Raw genomic sequence first — 21,206 nt, forward strand, 5'->3', positions numbered from 1 at the left:
TTCCTGATGTATCATCTTTCTCTTCATAAAACCAACAGTCTAATGCAGCTTTCTCATTGTGATCCAGATTGACATCGTCTCTGTCTATGTTTGTCCTCAATATTGTGTCCTCACTTGGTATATACTTGTCTATACATACCACCTTGTTCACAGCCACGGGAATGGCTGCTCCGGGATGTTGAATATTCAATGTAAACTGAAAACGAGACAACCCTGGTGTCTTCACTTCATGCAGCTTTTTAGTGATGAACAGACGGATGTCTGTACACAGACATGCAATTTCATGAAGTGGCCGTTGTGTGTCAATAGTGACAATGATATATTTCTTCAAGTGATAAATCACTTCCAACTTGACATCTTTCTCAACTCGATATACACACTTATTACGTGTCAACTTTGGTTCATCAGGATATTTCTCAATGCAACACGTCATCAGCCTAAAATGCAACTGCTCAGGAATAAACTCAATTTTATGAGACAAAATGATAAGTGACATTGGCCGAGGAGGAACTGAATGAACAGCTGCAAATGGACCTTTTGACTCGACTTCTAGCAAACATGGAACAAAGTATTCTGTTTTATAAGAAACTGATAAAGGAAGAGGTTGGGCCAGGCAAGGTTTGAGGCAAAGAATAAAATACAAATTCAACAAATTGAGTACATCTTCATACTCTTCTGGCTTCACTCCTGCTTTTTTCAGTCGATGATGAATGAGTTCCCAAGAAGCAATTCCTACTTGCCGAACTCGATCCCAATCTTCACTCAGTAAAGGAGGAGGTCGAGTAGTGACAGATGCCACAACTGAGAAAACCATGAAAATCCAGCTTGGTTTGGTGACGACTGTGTTCTTCAGCTTCTCATGTTTCTGAGGATAAATTACTGATCCGGCTTCATCTAAATATGTCAGAGCAAGACGAACTTCTTTCTCTTCTGACATACGACACAATCGATGGGCAAAATGCATGATATCATTGACATTGGAAAGAGCACTGCCCAACTTGATTTCTAAAGAATCAAGAATCTTCTCTAGAACTGACCAAGTGGCTGGTATCAGACGTTTAGGTGACACATCATGTGCCATCTCTTCAATGACTTGCTTCACTGCACTCACGCCTGCATCCTCACTTGCACTGTCAGGATCAGACACCGAATTCTCAACACGAAAGAACCAATCATTAGCCTGGTTAGATGGTCGAAGGATGTGCTTCTGAAATGCTTTATTACAAAACATTTTAGACAGAAATTCGTTCTGCTTCTTGATCATTTCTTCATCGGCATCATTGATGTGTGTTCCAATCAACAACATCACTGGTGATGCACATCCCTTTGACTTGCCGATGTGAAGACAAGACAAAAGGCCTTCAAGACTTTCAACATCTCCTGCCAAAAAAGTCATGGATGCCCATAAAGCCACAGCATCATAGTTTGTCACTATCCAGTGATTGTTGATTGGAATTGGTTTTGAGTCAGCAAAAGGAAAATAGAAAGACTTGGCCTTGTCACCTAGAAACTCAGATGCATTAAATACAACACAAACGACACATCCTGGTGTGATGGCTTCTCCTTGACCAGGAAGAAGTGGCTCCTGACCTCCCAAATCCCACATGGCAATGTGAACTTTTGAATCTTCCTGCTTTAAGAGGTCAGGATCACTTTGGAAATCTGTAATAGCACAAGCAATTTCTTTAGTTAGAAATGTTGCTTCATCAAGTTGGTCAGTTGCTTCATCAAGTTTGTCCGTGTTAATGCCACTTTGTCTTGTATCAGTTGATGTAGATTTTCTATCGACTGACACGTCAATCTCAACCTCACTTTGATGATCTACATATGTTCTTTCATTGTCATATTTATTGTCATCTTCACTATCTGAAACATTTGCATGAACTGCTGCTCTAGCTATTTGTTTGTCTAAAAATTCTTTGCCTTTGTCATTCACAAGTTTCCAGTTCGATGCTTCACACACTGCCAATTCTTCCACTGCCACAGGTGTGCTTAGTTCAATTATCTGAAACTTCAGTTTGAGCAAAGATCGTTTAAATGACGTCTTGCCCGTTCTGTCTCTACCAGCAATGACAATCTTCACTCGACTTACTTCGACTTTTCCTTGTGATAAAGCTCGAAGAAATAGCTCAGCCGCATCAGCTCCCATGCCTGTCACACCACCTACAACAATACCATCATTACAATTTGTATACTAGAATCTGTTTAGTAAGAAGATCGACTGACGAGGACAAAGAACGACATTCAGTATTGTTCCATCAGTCACTCCTGCATCAGCCAACGTTTGCTCATCGTGTAGTTGCTTCTTCTTAAACACAAGCAGTTGATCCCATGATGATGGGCCATTCTTGGTTTGTAATTGCTGCTTCAAGGTGGCAACAGTATCAGATGATTTTGCTGTCAATTCAACAGCTTCACCAGTTAGTGACTTGGCCACTAATTTGAGCCATTCACTCTTGTGTGGTTCTATACAAACAAGAAAGTATGTCAATACACAAACGTATTTAGGCAAGCACAAGTGTTCTACACACACACACACACACACACACACACACACACACACACACACACACACACACACACACACACACACACACACACACACACACACACACACACACACACACACACACACACACAGTTAATTGCCAAGCGTAGCGAGGCTTCTAATGTGAGTCGCACAACAGAAATGGGCGTGGTCCTATATGGTCTCCATTGAGCTTTTGGTATATATATTTGTGTGTACACACAAATCTCAAATTTCTCCTTCCCATGACCACGTTTCATGATAGGACCTACCTTAAAAATCGTTTCCGTGTCCAACTACAGATGAGTCTAAGAACGATTCGTCTAAGTGACCGAACGGCGGAGAAAATGCTTCCTGAACTTTCGTCGCCCAATCCTTTGTATTGTAGCTAGGGACTGTGTGTACTTGACAACCAAGAAACACCTTCAGGAGTTGAATGCCACCTACAGTCAACTATTCACACGTCAGTATGATCAATCCTTTACTACACTGTGCTGCATCTAACACTGTTGATAGTCAATGTTTGCTGATATCAATTTCTATGTCAGTAAATACCATACCACTGTCATTACAACGGAACTGAGTGCATACCTAGACTGTAAATTTCAATTGTCTTGATCACGATCACAAAACGACGACTACCTATACCAGGCCTATATACGTAATCTAAACTACTAGGAAGTTTGCATGTTGAAGCAAATACGGATTGTCTAGCTAGGACTCAGCGTTTCAGTAAATGGTCTGAAAGCTCCAATGGAAGTGTTACTCACACAAGTGAGGCGCCTACGGATACCATACAACTAGTTAAGTAATATTTCTATCTGCAGTATACTTACTATTCTGTTCTTGATCTGACTTCAAAGTAGACTTATTTGCCAAACCTAGATATTCTCTTTGTTGCTTGTATAGAACAGTCACGTCAGCTCCACAGGATAACAATAAATTTGCAGTTGCTGCATGCTCTTGTCTACATGCCAAGTGTAGTGGTTGGTTTCCATCTTTATCCACTGCATCAATCTTGGCATCATGTTCTAGTAACATAGAACACAATTCAGGATAGTCTTTCTCTCCACCAGCTGCTGTATGTAGTGGTGTTTGTCCATCTTCATCCAATGCATTTACATCTGCTCTTCTGGAGAGTAACAAACGACTTGTTCTTGTATGACCTCGTTTACATGCCAAGTGTAGTGGTTGGTTTCCATCTTTATCCACTGCATCAACCTTGGCATTATGTTCTAGTAACATAGAACACAATTCAGGACGGTCTTCCTCTCCACCAGCTGCTGTATGTAGTGGTGTTTGTCCATCTTTATTTAATGCATTTACATCTGCTCCATTAGAGAGTAACAAACGACTTGTTCTTGTATGACCTCGTTTCCATGCCAAGTGTAGTGGTTGGTTTCCATCTTTATCCACTGCATCAATCTTGGCATTATGTTTTAGTAACATAGAACACAATTCAGGACAGTCTTTCTCTCCACCAGCTGCTGTATGTAGTGGTGTTTGTCCATCTTTATTTAATGCATTTACATCTGCTCCATTAGAGAGTAACAAACGACTTGTTCTTGTATGACCTCGTTTCCATGCCAAGTGTAGTGGTTGGTTTCCATCTTTATCCACTGCATCAATCTTGTCATTATGTTTTAGTAACATAGAACACAATTCAGGACGGTCTTTCTCTCCACCAGCTGCTGTATGTAGTGGTGTTTGTCCATCTTTATTTAATGCATTTACATCTGCTCCATTAGAGAGTAACAAACGACTTGTTCTTGTATGACCTCGTTTACATGCCAAGTGTAGTGGTTGGTTTCCATCTTTATCCACTGCATCAACCTTGGCATTATGTTCTAGTAACATAGAACACAATTCAGGACGGTCTTCCTCTCCACCAGCTGCTGTATGTAGTGGTGTTTGTCCATCTTTATTTAATGCATTTACATCTGCTCCATTAGAGAGTAACAAACGACTTGTTCTTGTATGACCTCGTTTCCATGCCAAGTGTAGTGGTTGGTTTCCATCTTTATCCACTGCATCAATCTTGTCATTATGTTTTAGTAAAATAGAACACAATTCAGGACGGTCTTTCTCTCCACCAGCTGCTGTATGTAGTGGTGTTTGTCCATCTTTATTTAATGCATTTACATCTGCTCCATTAGAGAGTAACAAATGACTTGTTCTTGTATGACCTCGTTTACATGCCAAGTGTAGTGGTTGGTTTCCATCTTTATCCACTGCATCAATCTTGGCATTATGTTTTAGTAAAATAGAACACAATTCAGGATGGTCTTTCTCTCCACCAGCTGCTGTATGTAGTGGTGTTTGTCCATTTTCATTCAATGCATTTACATCTGCTTCACTAGAGAGCAACAGATTACTTGATTTTGTATGACCTTGTCTACATGCCAAGTGCAATGGTTGGTTTCCATCTTTATCCACTGCATCAATCTTGGCATTATGTTCTAGTAACATAGAACACAATTCAGGAAAGTCTTTCTTTCCACCAGCTGCTGTATGTAGTGGTGTTTGTCCATCTTTATTTAATACATTTACATCTGCTCCACAATCCACTAACAGCTGGACAGTCTGAATGTCACCAAATCTAACTGCTAAGTGTATAGCGCGGTTACCATGACGATCTGCTACATTCACACTCTCATTTGTTATCAGTAGACGATACACAGTGGGAGAGTCACACAAAGTCTTAATAAGAGCTTTGTGAAGAGGAGTTTGACCACAATAGTTAACAGAAGTAACATCGGCTTTGTACACATGAACTAACAGTTGACAGGTACGAACATGATGCTTAGCAGCAGCAAGATGAAGCGGCGTTTGTCCATCTTTGTCTTTCAGATTGATCTTCGCGCCTCGTGACAGCAAGAACGAACAAATATCTGAATTTCCATTCTCGGCAGCCCAGTGTAGAGCTGTACCTTTCGACTTTGTATCCACGTCATTCACGTTCCCTCCTTCTTCAACCAGTCGTCGAACCTCCTCCCAGTCTCTATCCCTCGCAGCTGTAGCGACATTCCGTTCCATGATCTTGAAGTTTACCAAAATGTTCACTAGCTAGCAACACGCGATCACACAACACAATCTATCTCTGCGAACAAGCAGACTCCAGTCTACGAAACGGCAACGGCCAATCAGAAAAGGCTTACGACATTTTCACGTGACGAAACGTTAACAAGCACGTGTTTATGCAAACACTCACGTGACCGGTCATGTAACGCACGTTAAGAAAATTATTGCTTCCGGGCTGTTTTGCTTTGCACGTTTCATCTTTGCAGTCTTCTGAAGATCAGGGCGTTCGTTTAGACTGCGAAAAGTATACAAACACAATGGAATGTATGTCACATCTAGGTTTTTTATTTGGTCCAATTAGCTAAATCACTAGAAAGTACTAAATCATGCAGTACTGTTAATTAAGTGTTTACGTTCAGTAACACACGGCTCACTGATTTTTGACTCAAATTAATCGTCGAAAAATCTTTATAATTTCGTGTGTTGCCTAGAAATCACAGTAAAATTGTTTCAAACATTTGTTCAGGATCTTCCACTACAAAAGTCTAAATCACTGTCATTTACTTACCTGAGTTTGCCATGCATGTTCGATGCGATTACGTAATTACACAATATCTTGTGAGGTTGGTGACCATGCAACCTTTTATCTCAGCATTCTCTAGTGATTACATCATCATACATACATTACAACTATTGTATACGTACTGTAGTTGTACAGATATGTTGTCGTTTTAGTTCAAGAAATTCATTTCCATTGTTATTTATTATTTATTATTTATTTATTATTTATTTACCCACTTATTTTTATTTATTTATTTATTATTTATTATTTATTTATTATTTATTATTTATTTACCCACTTATTTTTTATTTATTTATTTATTATTTATTTTTTATTTATTATTTATTATTTATTTACCCACTTATTTTTTATTTATTTATTTATTATTTATTTACCCACTTATTATTTATTTATTTGTTTATTTATTTATTTATTTATGCACTAATTAAGCTACTGACATCCCTTCGATCTCCAAAGCCGTCTACAACAAGCCAGTGATCAGTGATCAATTCAATGCATGCAATTTATATATAGAAATGACAGCTAAAGTGCCATGAGTATCGCATGCATGCAAACTGCTTTGTCACGACCAATTTCAAAGGCTTGAAACATCTCTTTCTCTAAAAGAGTTTGATTAACGTTCAGAAAATATTTGCTATGTCTACAGGTTGTTTCCAGTACAGATCTCTATTATATATCTGTCTGCAACTTCAGTAAGAGAGAGAGCGAGCAAAACGTGAGTAAACTAAAGATACAATGAGAACGTAACTGAACGTGACGAAACGTTCCAATTAGATTGTCCAGAGTTAGTAGTGAGTGGCATATAGCATATGCTCATGCATGATGCAGCAGGTAAGCAGATGACAGATCTAGACTAGGAAACCCTTCAACCTCCTACTTCTTACTCAATTTGAGCACAAACTCTTGATTGACACTCTTCACTAGACAAAGTGCAGACGTTAGTAGAGCAGGTCAATTGCTCTAAATCACGTCAATTGCTGCTACTTGTCGTCTGTCACCTTCTGACAGACAAGCGTACATCAACATGATATAATTTCCTTCCCACTTCCTAGCAAGCACAAGGCAGCACAAGCACAACGTCTGTCATCCTGCACGCTCAACATGAACGGCACTTCGTCTCTTCAACCACAAGGTGAAGACCCGCATGCCATTTGGATGAAAATCCGAGACGAACGGAAGGTGTATCAGCTGCAGAAGAGAATCGAGAGACTGAGGAAAGAAGCGGAGTATGACAGGGAGGAGGAGGAGGAGAGTGAGAGCGAAATAGAAAACATTTGCACAAGAAGAGGAACTCAACAAGAGTTGATAGTCAAACTTGTCAGTAAGTGATGATACACTGTGTGGATACTAAAATAAATATAATTAATTAATTAATTAATCGATATATTTAGTAACTTAGGGCGATAGCGCGAAGATCTGTATGGACACATTCAAAATTCGCGCTAAAATTACCCGTAAGTCCGGGACAGTTCCTGTGGCACATGTTTGTTGTCCAAGTCACGCACTACCTAGCAGACGTTTTCGGTGGATTTTGAACCTCCTCAACGGCAGTTAGCGTCCATGCGAAGCCAAAACGTAAGGCGTTTTCCAAAAAAAAGTTGATAAACTAACGGACAAATCGGCTGACTCTGGTTTTTCTTTCAGCAAGTTCCGAGTGCATCAAACGTAAAATCGAACCTCTGAAATGAATTTTTACGGCGCATTGAGACGAGAACTGGAGTAGAACAAGAGCGTGTGTACGAATATGGCCGCGTTTGGGGACCTCCGTGGCACAAGAACTATTTTTGGTGACGAATCCTCTACTGCAACAGGCGAGAACTTTGGTTCACTACAAAGCCGCAACTCTCAACTGTATTTGAATATTTTCTATAGACATAGCGTCCAGCAGACGATTTTATCAAGATTTTAGAGTAGTCTACACCAGTATCTAAATATAGTACCAGTTCACTGTCATCTAAGTATCACACACTATTCTATCATCTAAATTCATGCAGGTACACCTAAAATTGTCCAGCACCGTATGTTAGTCCCTCCTTTGTTGCTTCCTTATGTTGTATCCGCTTCCTTGCTTTCTTTAGTATGTATCTTCTTCGTCTAAAACTTGCCCTTTGCCTGTACTCCATGATGTTAATCCTCCTCGTGTCCTTCTTCTTTACTGCTAATACTGTATGTCTACCCACTACTCTAACCCCTGCTCCCTCTAAAGTTCTCAGTACACCTGTAGCCCCATCATTAAATGACAATACAGCTAAATAGGAGGATAGCTCCAAAGTCGGAGTTCCTGAGAACTCCGACTTTGGAGCTATTCTCCATAAAATACTATTGAATCCCTCGTTAGCATTAGAAGTACCCCCATGAGTGCACTTGCTCAATAGTGTGTCTGCTGTGAGCTCCTCGTAGCACGGCTTGATTAGAGGGGCTATGGCGGCTGGAATGACATCGTGGTGCTCGTAGGAGGTGGGGTCGTTATTGTATTTGCACCAACCATCAGGTCCATCTGGGCAGTATTGATGTTGAGGATGGTCGTCTGTTGATATTCGATGGTAGTAACTTGCCCAGATGGCCTTTTTCATGTCTTGTATGCTGTCTTGATTCTGTCTTATTGCCCGTCCATAGTAGCCTTGCAATTCCTTCATGATGGCCACAGTCAATCTCCCCTTGCCATCCATCCCTTTCTTGTCAGCCAGCTTCTTTCCCTCGTATTGTTGCTTTACAGAATCAAGGCGAGCATACATTCTTTTAGAGACATGGTTGATGCACTCCAGTTTTTTAACGACCAGGTCTGGGCCATATGGCTGCTGCTCGTTTACCAGCTTCACAGCCTTGCTGTCTCCATCTCCAAGGTATTCTGTATAACGAGCAGCTCTCGTGGCCACAGACCTCTGAAAAATGTCAGCAATTGCAGACACCTCCATAGCACCAGACGACCCAGAGTAGTTCTTGTGGCACTTTGGTCCATGTTTCTCTTCCCATTGGCGGTATTCTGGTGTTCCTTTCTTCTTCTCCCAGAGGGCGCAGGCACGGCAATAGGAGGACTTGATTTCAATGTCGACGACTTTACCAGACACTATAGAAATTGCCGTGGCTACGCCATGGAAGGATGAGAAACCTCTCTTCCGCCAGGTTCCATCACCAGACACCCCAATATCTACAATACCGTTTGGATTGACTTCGTAGAGGTGTCTGATGTCGTTGACAGCCTTGGTCATGCTCTTTTCTGCCTCCTCTTTCGCTGCTTTCCGTAAAGCTGTCACGTGACCGGTGTAGGTTTTGACTTCCATGGAACCTGGCATGTTGAGAACGCCACAGAACTGCTCTAGGGGTTGGAGTCCTTTGCCAATCAACCTCATCGCAAGGACTATCCTTCTGTTGATGTCCATAGCCCCTCCGCTGACCTTCTTGCTCGTGTACGTGTTCTCCTCGTGAGCGCATTCTTGGCAGGTGACGACAAGCATGGATGACAAGCCTTTTCTCTTGCCGCCGTCTTCCGTCATCTCGATTCTTCCGTGACACTTCCTGCAAACAAGATGCTCGGACAAGAAGTCTGCAAGAAGTGCCACGTCGATGAGTCGGTAACCTTCGACGCCCGATGGCACCTCTGGTTGGACGTCATACGTCGTGCCAGCCAGTTTCTGCTTCGATCGCGATGGAGCGACCTCTTCAGCCTTCTGCTTCTTTGGCAAGGTAAACTGGTTGCCGTAGAACTTTCGTTTGCGACGGTAAGCCATGAATGACGAAAAAAAAAGAAGCGAATACGAGAGCGATAAACGAACGAGTGGAAATGCCGATAACACGGGTCTAAAGATTGCGCAATGTTATGCAATCATAAGTACCCGGATAACACAGGGGCGGAGAGTGGTTTTTTTTTATTTCTCGCTTCTAACAGCTCAGAATTTTGAAATTGCAGTTGTCACGTGACTTTCGAGGCACCTCCGATTGGTAAGTACTCGCTCTAGAAAATTATTTTGAAGAGTTTCCCAATGAGGAACAGCGCTGATATTTTGCATCAACCTAGATAAGTCGTAGTAGTTTGCATATTAAATAAATTCTAAAAAACGTTTTTTTAGTCTAGATTAGTACGGTACTGCCTTAGTGGGTTTTTATTTATTATTAAATTTTTATCTATTTATTTGTTTAATTAACTTATTTTATTTATTAACTTATTAATTAATTTATTATTTATTATTTAATTTAGTTATTTAGTTATTTTATTTATTTACTTTATTTATTTATCTATTATTTATTATATTTATATATTTGTTAACTTATTGATTAATTTATTTATTATTTAATTTTTTATTTATTTCATTTATTTTATTTTATTTATTTATTTCATTTATTATTTTTTTACTGTACGTAATTAATATATTGGTATATAATACAGATAACACAGATAACACATATCCGCCCTAAGGATGGAAGCACAAAGAGTCCAAGTCACAATATTGCAACAATTAGGTAGATAGTCAACAATCACGAGGTCCAATCTGTCACTAATCATTCGTGAGTTATACTGCCACAAATTATTTAATGTTTTATTTATTTTATTTATTTTTATTTTATTTGTTTATCTATTTATTATTATTTATTTTTATTTTTATTTTATTTATTTATTTATTTATTATTTAATTATTTATTTAATTATTATTTATTTATTTATTTATTTATATATTTATTTTTATTTTATTTTATTTATTATTTATTTATTATTTAATTTTTATTTTATTTTGTATTTATTTATTTGTTAAGTTATTGATTAATTTATTATTATTTAATTTTTTATTTATATTATTTTATTTATTTATTATTTAATTTTGTATTTATATTATTTTATTTATTTATTATTTAATTTTGTATTTATTTTATTTTTATTTTATTTTATTTTTATTTTATTATTCATTATTCGTATATCAAATAAAAAATGTGTATACATGTACATGCAGCTGACCATACTACAACTCATATAACAAAACTCTTTGGTCTACCATCACCTGACCTGCAGAGCAACGATGAAGACGAAGAGAAAGAAGAAGAAGAAAAAGAAGAAAAACAGAAAGAAAAAGAAGAAGAGACGCACCCACAAACAAACATCGACGACAATGATATACCCCTATCATGGATACAATCAATACCAGAGGTGGCGACTTCACAACATGAAAATGAGGACTCTCGTGCAACTTCCAGCACAATGACAGCAACAAGAGAAGACTTTCTTGAAGTAGCAGTAAGTCCTATGGTAGAAATGTCCTTTCTAGGACAGAAACACACATTGTGACATGCACTGGGGTTGGTGGTCATAGCGATGAGGAGATTCTGTAGTAGAGCCTTGCTGTTGGTCGGTTTGAGGTAAGGTGTAGAAATGTTTTGAAATCAATTGTAGTAATTCCAATGGTCAATATCATAAGTGAAATTCATTGTCTCATCAAGCTCTCTGATTGATGTATAAGCTCTCGAAGTGTACACAAACAGAACCAGAGACACAGACAATAAAGAGAAAAAACAAAGACAGACAAACAGATAAACAGATAACAAACAGACGGACAGACAGACAGACGGACGGAAGGACAGACGGATGGACAAACAGCCAGACTGAAACACAGAGCCACACAAACAGACAGACAAACAGACAGACAGACAGATGTATGTATAAACAGACAGACAGACAGACAGATAGACAGCCAGACAAACAAACGAACGAACAGACAGATGGACATACACACATACATACATACATACAAACAGACAACCAGACAAATAGGACAAACAAACTAGCAAACACACAGACAGACTGACAGCTGAACGAATGGATAGACACAGACAGACAGACAGACAGACAGACAGACAAAACACGCACGAAGGTACATACAAATCTGTTTCTAGCATCCATAATTGTCTTTTCCTACAGCAGCGCTATTGCCAATCCTACGACTAACAACAACAAATCCAATCACTAAGTCTGACTAAAATGTTCGAAAAAACTACAAAATCACTGTGAACAATACTCGTGTACTTCACGCAAACACAATGAAAATAGTCTACAAACTTTCAATAAGAAACCTTCCCTGCCATTCTTTGTACACACTGATGGACAACATCTCCAGCTGCTCATCATCATCATCATCATACAGGAACGACGTGGTTAGTAGGCACCAAGCCTGTGCGGTCACCGAGACGACAGATTAGCCAATCATCATTGATCTGCTCTTGAACAGTGAGCACATCTCCTGGTGAGAACGGAAGCTCGTCTTGTCCGTCTACGTTGCTATTGTATACAGCACGTACTTCTCTGTACAATCGACATTTTTTCAGATAAAATGTGATTTTTGGTTTGTTGATATTAATGAGGTACCTAGAATGTAAGGTGTGAGATGTCGAGGATTTTGCCTTTGATAGATATGATTGAATGCTTTCTTTCATGTCAACTGTAGCCTGACTAACACTGAAAGAGACAAAAATGAGGAAACATGATGGTAAACAAATTAAGTGACTAAAAATGTGAGTCTGTCTGTCTGTTTGTTGGTCCATCCGTCCGTCTGTCTGTCTGTCTGTGCGTCTTCAGTCTGTTGGTCCATCCATCTGTCTGTCTGTGTGTCTGTCTGTTGGTCCGTCCCTCGTCTGTCTGTCTGTCTGTCGGTCAGTCCATCCGTCTGTCAAATTTCATATATTTTTATACATCAAAGCTAATACAGGTGAAACTAAAGTAACAGCTAATGAACAACAAGTGTCACAACTACAATTACAATTACACAAATAACAATTAGCATTAAAAAGCTCCCCTACGGAGCCTACAAACCGAAATTTAGTTTACTGAATTGAAAGTTGAACAACATCTAAACTCTGGTCAGTATTCTGTCCATATGTTACTCTGATCATCTTTCTAGCCAACACCGAGGCATTGCAACGCTGAAGTTGTACTGACAAGCGTCTTCTCCAATGTGTTTTAAAATCTGAGGGATTGTTTCTTCCTTCTTCATCTCTATATAGTTTGGAAAGTTTATTGAGGAACGTTGATGCTTCTTCTCCCCACCCACCAAAGTGCTCGAAAACTAGTGGAATAAGGGTAGGAGTGTACCCTCCAGGCAACTGCTCTTGAGAATATTTGCTATGTTTGATGTCTTCTCTTCTTCTTGCTGCAGCTCCATCCGTCTGTCTGTCTGTCTGTCTGTCTGTCAAATAACATTTATTTCAAACATACATCTATAATACAATGCTAGCAAGGTAATTATATAAAGTTCTGTAACTACGAGAGTTTACTAACTGTCTGTCTGTGTGTCTGTCTGTCTGTTGGTCTGTCCATCTGTCCGTCTGTCTGCTTGCCTGTCTGTCTGCCTGTCTGTTTGTCTGTCTGTCAAATAACATTTATTTCAAACATACATCTACAATACAATGCTAGCAAGGTAACTATATAAAGTTCTGTAACTGTAACTACTGTCTGTCTGTCTGTCTGTTTGCCTGTCTATCTGTCTTTCAAATACATATATTCTTAAACATTTCACTATAGTACATTTGATGTTAAGTGATCTCAATGCAAACAGTCTCTACGACCTAATTATCACCTAAAAACAAAAGACATACATAACTATTCAACTAAACTGAAACCACAAGGCATAAAGTGCCCTAAGATACAATTTAAGAAAAAACTAAGTGGCAATTAAAACAACTGTTTTATTGTCTCTGGACAGTGCAGACATCTTCTTCATCTTCTTCAATATGACTCTTGCATTACACTTTTAGAGTTGTATTGAGAATCTTTTTCTCCAAGTAGTAACAAAGTCTGCTTCGTTTGGCTTGCCAACCTCATCAGCTGATTTCTTAGCTAACTTCTGAAGAGAAACCGCTGTCCTTTAACACCCCAGGTGCTGCAATGTTCAATGACTAATGGGATGGCTATAGCAGTAGACCCTCCAGATATCAGTCTGTGTGTCTGTCTGTCTTTTATTTCTTACATCAAACTATGATACAATTCTGCAAAGAACTACAGTAATACAATTAGACTAATGTTCATTGAAAGCTAACATTACAGCAAATTAAAACACTTATATATAACTAAGACTAATGAGGAAAAATTGGGTGCTGAGAGAGTCTGTCCGTCTGTCTGTCTGCAGACTGCTACCCTGCCTACCTGTCTACCCTCTCCACATATGCATACAAAACCATCTAAACTGCCAACCAGCCACAACCAAAACACCAACCGAGACAAGTCATAATTAATATAAATCAATAATTCTCATTATTTCACTCAACACACCTTGATGTGAATGCTACGACAGCTCCCCACACCCAACCAGACTTCTTATGATCTTGTTCTTCTATGGTCATTTCTGGAGGTAAGTCATCAGTTTCGTTGGGACCTGTGACTGTTGCATGTGAGTTAGAGCCTCACGAGATGGAGAAGATAATGCATTGGGTTCACTGTGAGGCTCAACTAAAAACAAATATATTGATTTATATACATGCACGCATGCGTGCACACACACAGACACACAGACACAGACACACAGACACAGACACACAGACAGACAGACAGACAGACAGACACACACACACACACACACACACACACACACACACACACACACACACACACACACACACACACACAAACCCTCGCTGACCATTATTGGATGCAACCACAGGCTCTGACAAATTCACCACACTCTGTCTCTCCTCATTACTGTCTCCTTCTTGTTTGACATTCTCACTCATCTGTGCTTGTCTCTGTCGATATCTTGCCGCTTGTTGTAACTCAAATGCAGAATAGAGACGAAATGGTAATGCAATGAGTGGTTGCATGCTGATTAGTAGCTCATTAAAGATCAAAGTTGCAGGACCTGACGAGAGCTGCAGCAAAGCGTATGGTTCGTAGTATTTGAAAAGAAAATCTAATGATAATAAACATAATAATCTAAGTCTGTCTGTCTGTCTGTCTGTCTGTTCATCTGTCAGTCTGTCTGTCCATATGTCTGTCTGTCTGTCTGTTTGTCCATTTGTTTATCAATTTGTCTGTCTGTCTGTCTGTCTGTCTGTCGGTCGGTCGGTCGGTCTGTCTGTCTATTTGTCTTTCTGTTTGTCTTGTCTGTCTGTCTGTCGTTCTGTCTGTTCATCTGTCAGTCCGCCTGTCCATATGTCTGTCTGTCTGCCCATTTGTCTATCTGTCTGTCTGTTTGTCTATTTGTCTTTCTGTCTGTCTTGTCTGTCTGTCTGTCTGTCTCTCACCAACCTTTTCTCATTGTCATTTCTATCAACCAAGCTTCAAGGAAGTAATGACTAAACAACACAACTGCATTAAAAGTACGATGAATTGTAGCGCTTGCAACTAACTTTAGAGAAGCACAAATGAACGTGCGATATCTCATGTTGTCATCAAACATTAGTGGATGCCGTTTCAGATCGTCAACAACACGAATTGCCTTTGCCAACAGCTTATTGTCTATAGAGCAAGTATTGTGTGAGGAAGTGTCCAGTAAGTGAAACCAAAATGAAAACAGACAGACAGACAGACAGATGGACAAACAGACAGACAGACCAACAGACAGACAGACAGACAGACAGACAGACAGATAATTTATTCTCATACAGATTCTACTTGTACATATGCTAGGATATTTAAATACAAATCAGTCCTTGCAAACAACAAAGTCATTAACTACAGACAGTGAAATTTTAAATATATGTATTGACAGACAGACAGACCAACAGACAGACAGACCAACACACAAACAGACAGATGGGTTTGCAGCACAAGCCAGAGAAGAATTGAAAGAGAAAAAGTATAAGGACAAGATACTAGTAGCAGGAGGACGCGCAAAAGTGATTCCTTTAGTACTGGAACACTTTGGGTGTTGGGGCTGGGAGGCTCACAAGTACACCTCCATCACCTGTCTGAGAAATCGGTTAACGAATTTGGCAAGAAAAACGGAGGCCAGTTCAAGAATTATTGGAGGCGATGCTTATCAGTTGCTCTACAATCGTGTAATGCTAAAGTTTTATCAAAGAAGATCAGCCGTCAAGTGAAGAACGTTGACAGACAGTCAGACACAAGTTGCTCTTTAATTATTTAGACAGGGACATCTATGTCCCTTTATGTAGTTACTAGTATGCAGTTACTTTAGAAACATTACATAGACACAAGTAATTAGCGGTTATTGCTATTGTATCGTAGTTCATGTTTGAAAATAGATGTATTGACAGACAGACAGACAGACAGACAGACAGATACTTTATTCTCATACAGACTGTACTAGTACGTAGGTTAGGAATTTGTAAAAACAAACCATTCCTTGCAAACAACAAAGTCATAGATTAACTAATGGACTTGGCCTTGAATGTCAAAATCAAATACTAAACTACCTAGAGCAAACGTCAATACAAGAAAATGAGTTGACAAAGAAAAGGCAACAAATGACAATCCAACTGTGAGACAAAGGCGGATGCAGAGCTCAGAGAGCAGAGAAAGGTGCGTACACAACCCTGACTGACAGCAGACGCCAGCTGAAGCCATAAGAAGATGATGGGACAGAGAAACGACGACAAGAGACCATCCAGCTGCAAGACGAAGGCAGATGCTAAGCTCAGAGAGCGGGAAAGATTCGTGCACAACCTTGACCGACAGCAGACGTCAACAGAAGCCACAACAAGGAAAGTGAAGACAGAGCACCGACAAAGGAGATGACATTGAAGACACGTGGACACAAATGACAAAAAGGGGGCCCCAAAGGGCAAAAATGTTCCTTGGGACAGTAGCAGCCGAAGCCTCACACATCGACTTGAAATTTCTGCTTCCTTGGCCCTCTGATGAACTTCTTCCCGCACAATACAAAGTGTAGATAACACTACCAACATCCGGGGACAGACAGACAGACAGACAGATAAACTCTATTCGCTACATCATCAACTGTACATTTGCTGGTTGCCTGCGTTTTCAAGTGTATTTCTTGATATATTCTCCTCCTGCATCAATAAAATCAGCACTCTAATGGAGTTCTCAAGTTAATTGCAAATACAACATACAACAAGTAAAACACTTTACATGTGACCTTAATAATGCAAAACATTACAAGGCCTTTTCACACATGAAGCACATCAACTGCATTCATTGCATTTTGCAGCAGATGTCAACTGGATGCTCATTAATTGACCCACTTCACACTAGGAAATTAGCCTCATACCAGACCCTCTCGTGACGTCGTGCTTGATTCCTGTATAACAGCACAACGGCAACGACACAAGAGGGTCTGCTACAAGGCTAAGGAAAATGCAATCCAAGTAAACATCATAAACACGCCTACCTGTGTAACGTGCGTTAGAACCCACGGTCATCATGCCTGCCAGTCTCTTTGCAGAGTTCTCTATCTTTGCTTACAGTATGTCCATCCACAACATAAGCACAGGATAGAGAGGGAACATAGATCTATTGCTCTCTAGACCAACATGAAGAGTTGGGTAGGTAGACGTGGTGCTAGCAGTGGCAAATGCGCACTGAATCCACTTCAAACCACCTCTGCACGTATAGCTTGAGCAAATGCGCATTGAATGAGGATTGATAGCCAATGTGAAAACGCCAATGTGCATTATGCCTATTCAATGCACTTTGGCGAGTATAGTGTGAAAAGGCCCTAAGATATCATAATATATATGAATATATGTATAAATGATTCCTGACGACAATGCATGAATAACATCATCACCAGCAAGTGCAGTTTGTCAAGAGGAAAACAGGCCATTTCTGATGGTAAATAAAATATACCAGTGAGTACAGTAGGTATTTTAGAAGCAATTAAAGCAAATTATCATTCCATCCATGCCAAGTTTAGATGTGGCACCACCATTTCTATTTTTAGTAAATGCAAAAATCTGTCTTTGCAATGCAGGTCAACAGTGTCATGATCAATTAAGTTGGATATAGATGACATAAGTCCAACTAATCAACTCCCAGAATACCATGCAATACATACTAACAATCAGTCTGTATGTATGTACAACCACCAACTCTAAATTTGTGTTACATCTCAAGCATGCAACTACCTAACAGACTGCAAGTTGTCAAAAATCTGTGATCAAAAATGGTGTTGGTAGAAATGCAGTAAGACTGAGGATACACTATTAGAGAAGATAGAAGAAGGCAATGCAAGCTTGACTAATGCAAAACTAAATGCAAACTATCTCATTTTTTTACTCACTCTGTTTTCTGGACTGTCCCAAACAAGACAAGGAGACATTACCAGTGCAACCGACTGATCACCTTGGCTAATATCCACAATACACTCGTTTGTACGATGCTCATCACCATGCTCAAACTCCATAGTTATGTCAAATGTCTTGTCCAAGCATATCCATTTGTGCCAAAACTGAGCTGCTACCTGAAGACAGGTGTATAACGTGCATGCATTAGTCAATACACTAAATGCAAGCTTAGAGTAATATACCGGTAGCCGTGAAGTAGCTTTCCAATCACCACGTGTAATATTAACTTCAAAGTTGTCTTCAAACTTCATTTTCATTTCTTTATTTAAACACAAGAAAGAACGTCTTGGAGATAGACTACTCTCATCGCGTTTCATTTTCTAACACAACAAGCAAATTTCCGTGTTATACGATTGACTGGTATTATATAAACAATAGTGTTAATCAATGTATCTCAATAGCCTCATGACAATTATCACGGCAATGGATAGTGAGATTCCAGATATTTGATGAAGGTCTTTGCCCGTAACCAAACACAGAAAACATCATAGTTTTTGTAGCCAGATACATGTCAACAGGCTTTCCAACCCACCAGTGCCAACAGAAGTGTTTTACACTCAGAGTCCCAATGCATGGTAAGGTCATACCTACAGTCTGGGTCCTCCACATTCACTTCGTCCAAATCAGAATTATATGTTACTATGGCTTGTGGCTCCCACAGTTGAGATAAAGTGGAAGTATCACACATTGCTCTCATCAGTGACAAAAGCCATCCTTTAGAATCAACTGGAGGAAGACAATGCACTTGCACGTGTTTGGAAAATGTTAATCCATGAGGTTCAAAGACATAGAAAGGACTTAGAATGTATCCATCATCGGCTTTAGTAGATGGTGGCATTAGCCTTTCGTCAACATACATATGAATTCTTATGTTAACTGGTTTACTCACAGCACCATCAGGAACAGAAATAGACAAACTGCCTCAGCTGTAGCGTCCACCTTTAGGACCAACAGTCGTCGCCAGTGTTGCAATTGACTTCACTTGTTCCATCTCTGTAACACAACACTGAAATTACAAATCTACCTGTTCCTATTAAAACTAATTAGTTGTTTGATGTAAATTAAACTATCACAATACAATACAAGCTCACTACAAAATAACAAAAAGTCGTCATCAGTCATTACTGTGATTGGAGGTAATCAACATTGTCTGATGTCCAACCATCATATTATATCTTACCATACACATTGCCACACACGATTACAAAACAAGATCAACACGCATGCAGGTGTGCGTACACACACACACGCACACACACCCCAAAACAAGAAAGTTTGTCAATATATAAACACAACAACATATTTAAGTAAGCACAGGTGTCCATCTGTCTGCCCATCTGTCTGTCTGTCTGTCTATCTGTCTGTCCATCTGTCAATCTGTCTGTCTATCTGTCTGTTTGTCTATCTGTCTGTTTGTCTATCTGTCCATCTGTCTGCCCATCTGTCTGTGTTTGCAGTAATCTACAACCATGTCATATATCATCGTTACTAAGAGTATAACATACCTTGTTGTCAAGAAAATCCAATGAGAACACAAGACAGAGCATGATGCAGATACATGACTTTAGTATCTATTCTGGCATCGTCCATGAAAACTGTTCCATAGAAAGAGTGAATGTAGAATCCCAACTGTGTAATATACATTATGTAAATATCCAATGGAACATCCATACCTCGATGCCAACCTGAAACACAGAATTACAAAAACATTTGTGTGTGTGTGTGTGTTGTGTGAGTGTGTGTGTGTGTGTGTGTGTGTGTGTGTGTGTGTGTGTGTGTGTGTGTGTGTGTGTGTGTGTGTCAGTGTGTGTGTGTGTGTGTGTGTGTGTGTGTGTGTGTGTGTGTCAGTGTGTGTGTGTGTGTGTGTCTGTGTGTCTGTGTCTGTGTGTGTGTGTGTGTGTGTGTGTGTGTGTGTGTGTGTGTGTGTGTGTGTGTCTGTGTGTGTGTGTCACTGTGTGTGTCACTGTGTGTGTGTGTGTGTGTGTGTGTGTGTGTCTGTGTGTGTGTGTGTCTGTGTGTGTGTGTCACTGTGTGTGTCACTGTGTGTGTGTGTGTGTGTGTGTGTGTGTGTGTGTGTGTGTGTGTGTGTGTGTGTGTGTGTGTGTGTGTGTGTGTGTCACTGTGTGTGTGTGTGTGTGTGTGTGTGTGTGTGTGTGTGTGTGTGTGTGTGTGTGTGTGTGTGTGTGTGTGTGTGTGTGTGTGTGTGTGTGTGTGTGTGTGTGTCCTTACCTATCCACACTGATTGTGGATCACCAAAAAATGGATACTTCATTGCACACAAGTAGATACAATACGTAGACAACGTCAAATAATACAGTAATTTCCACAAACTTTCTGGAAACTTCCTCGCACTCTCTCCCTCTAGTTTTACCCATTGAACAAACGGCTGCACAAACAGAGAGACAAAACATAACCATATAGACACACCCACAACAAACTCACTTTTATTCAACAGAAAACAAGCTTATACTGTGTTCGTGTATATTATGTCAAAGTGATTGAATCCATTAACACCACAAGTTGGCAATTAAAAACTAAATATGCGCGTCCACTTGCCTCGGAGTTCAGACCACATCTAAAAGTCAATTTCTACGACAACTAAACAAAGTGCCTTGATTCTTACCGTAGAGATCACGTGTTTTAGAGCATAACGAAGGACGGTAAATAGCAGAGCAAGTAGAAGGCAGAGAATTAAGTCGTTTGTCGTCCAGAATGAATATCTTTTCTAAGCACGGACGAAATCGGATATCAATCCGCGCTCTGTCTGTCTTAGATGGTGCTCAGTCCAGAAGGTCGACCAGAGATTTGAAAACGCGTCGATAACGTTGGATG

At 39.7% G+C, this 21,206-nt stretch overlaps 3 protein-coding genes across 3 annotated transcripts in view; 1 reads left to right on the plus strand and 2 right to left on the minus strand.

The window, feature by feature from the left end:
- LOC134188256 (uncharacterized) overlaps window positions 1–5,563 on the minus strand; it is a 6,070-nt gene extending 507 nt beyond the window's left edge. The window contains exons 1-6 of the mRNA XM_062656451.1: window positions 5,089–5,563; window positions 4,745–5,034; window positions 4,392–4,486; window positions 3,364–3,494; window positions 2,227–2,466; window positions 1–2,163 (exon numbers count right to left, since the gene is read on the minus strand). The exon at window positions 1–2,163 is cut by the window's left edge and continues 507 nt beyond it. Coding sequence (XP_062512435.1) covers window positions 1–2,163; window positions 2,227–2,466; window positions 3,364–3,494; window positions 4,392–4,486; window positions 4,745–5,034; window positions 5,089–5,563 — 3,394 coding nt within the window. The remainder of the gene's footprint in view (window positions 2,164–2,226; window positions 2,467–3,363; window positions 3,495–4,391; window positions 4,487–4,744; window positions 5,035–5,088) is intronic.
- Window positions 5,564–7,157: 1,594 nt separating this feature from the next.
- On the plus strand, window positions 7,158–11,539 carry LOC134188355 (myb-like protein W). Its single transcript, XM_062656548.1, has 2 exons — window positions 7,158–7,452; window positions 11,075–11,539. Exons 1-2 carry the CDS (start codon window positions 7,233–7,235, stop codon window positions 11,404–11,406), a joined length of 552 nt encoding a protein of 183 aa, XP_062512532.1. The 5' UTR covers window positions 7,158–7,232; the 3' UTR covers window positions 11,407–11,539.
- LOC134188136 (uncharacterized) lies at window positions 7,961–9,747 on the minus strand. The gene has a single exon (XM_062656334.1). The coding sequence runs from the start codon at window positions 9,623–9,625 to the stop codon at window positions 8,132–8,134; it is 1,494 nt and encodes a 497-aa protein (XP_062512318.1). The 5' UTR covers window positions 9,626–9,747; the 3' UTR covers window positions 7,961–8,131.
- Window positions 11,540–21,206: the final 9,667 nt, after the last annotated feature.

This window comes from Corticium candelabrum, chromosome 12 (genome assembly GCF_963422355.1).
Source record: "Corticium candelabrum chromosome 12, ooCorCand1.1, whole genome shotgun sequence".
Taxonomy (NCBI): domain Eukaryota; kingdom Metazoa; phylum Porifera; class Homoscleromorpha; order Homosclerophorida; family Plakinidae; genus Corticium; species Corticium candelabrum.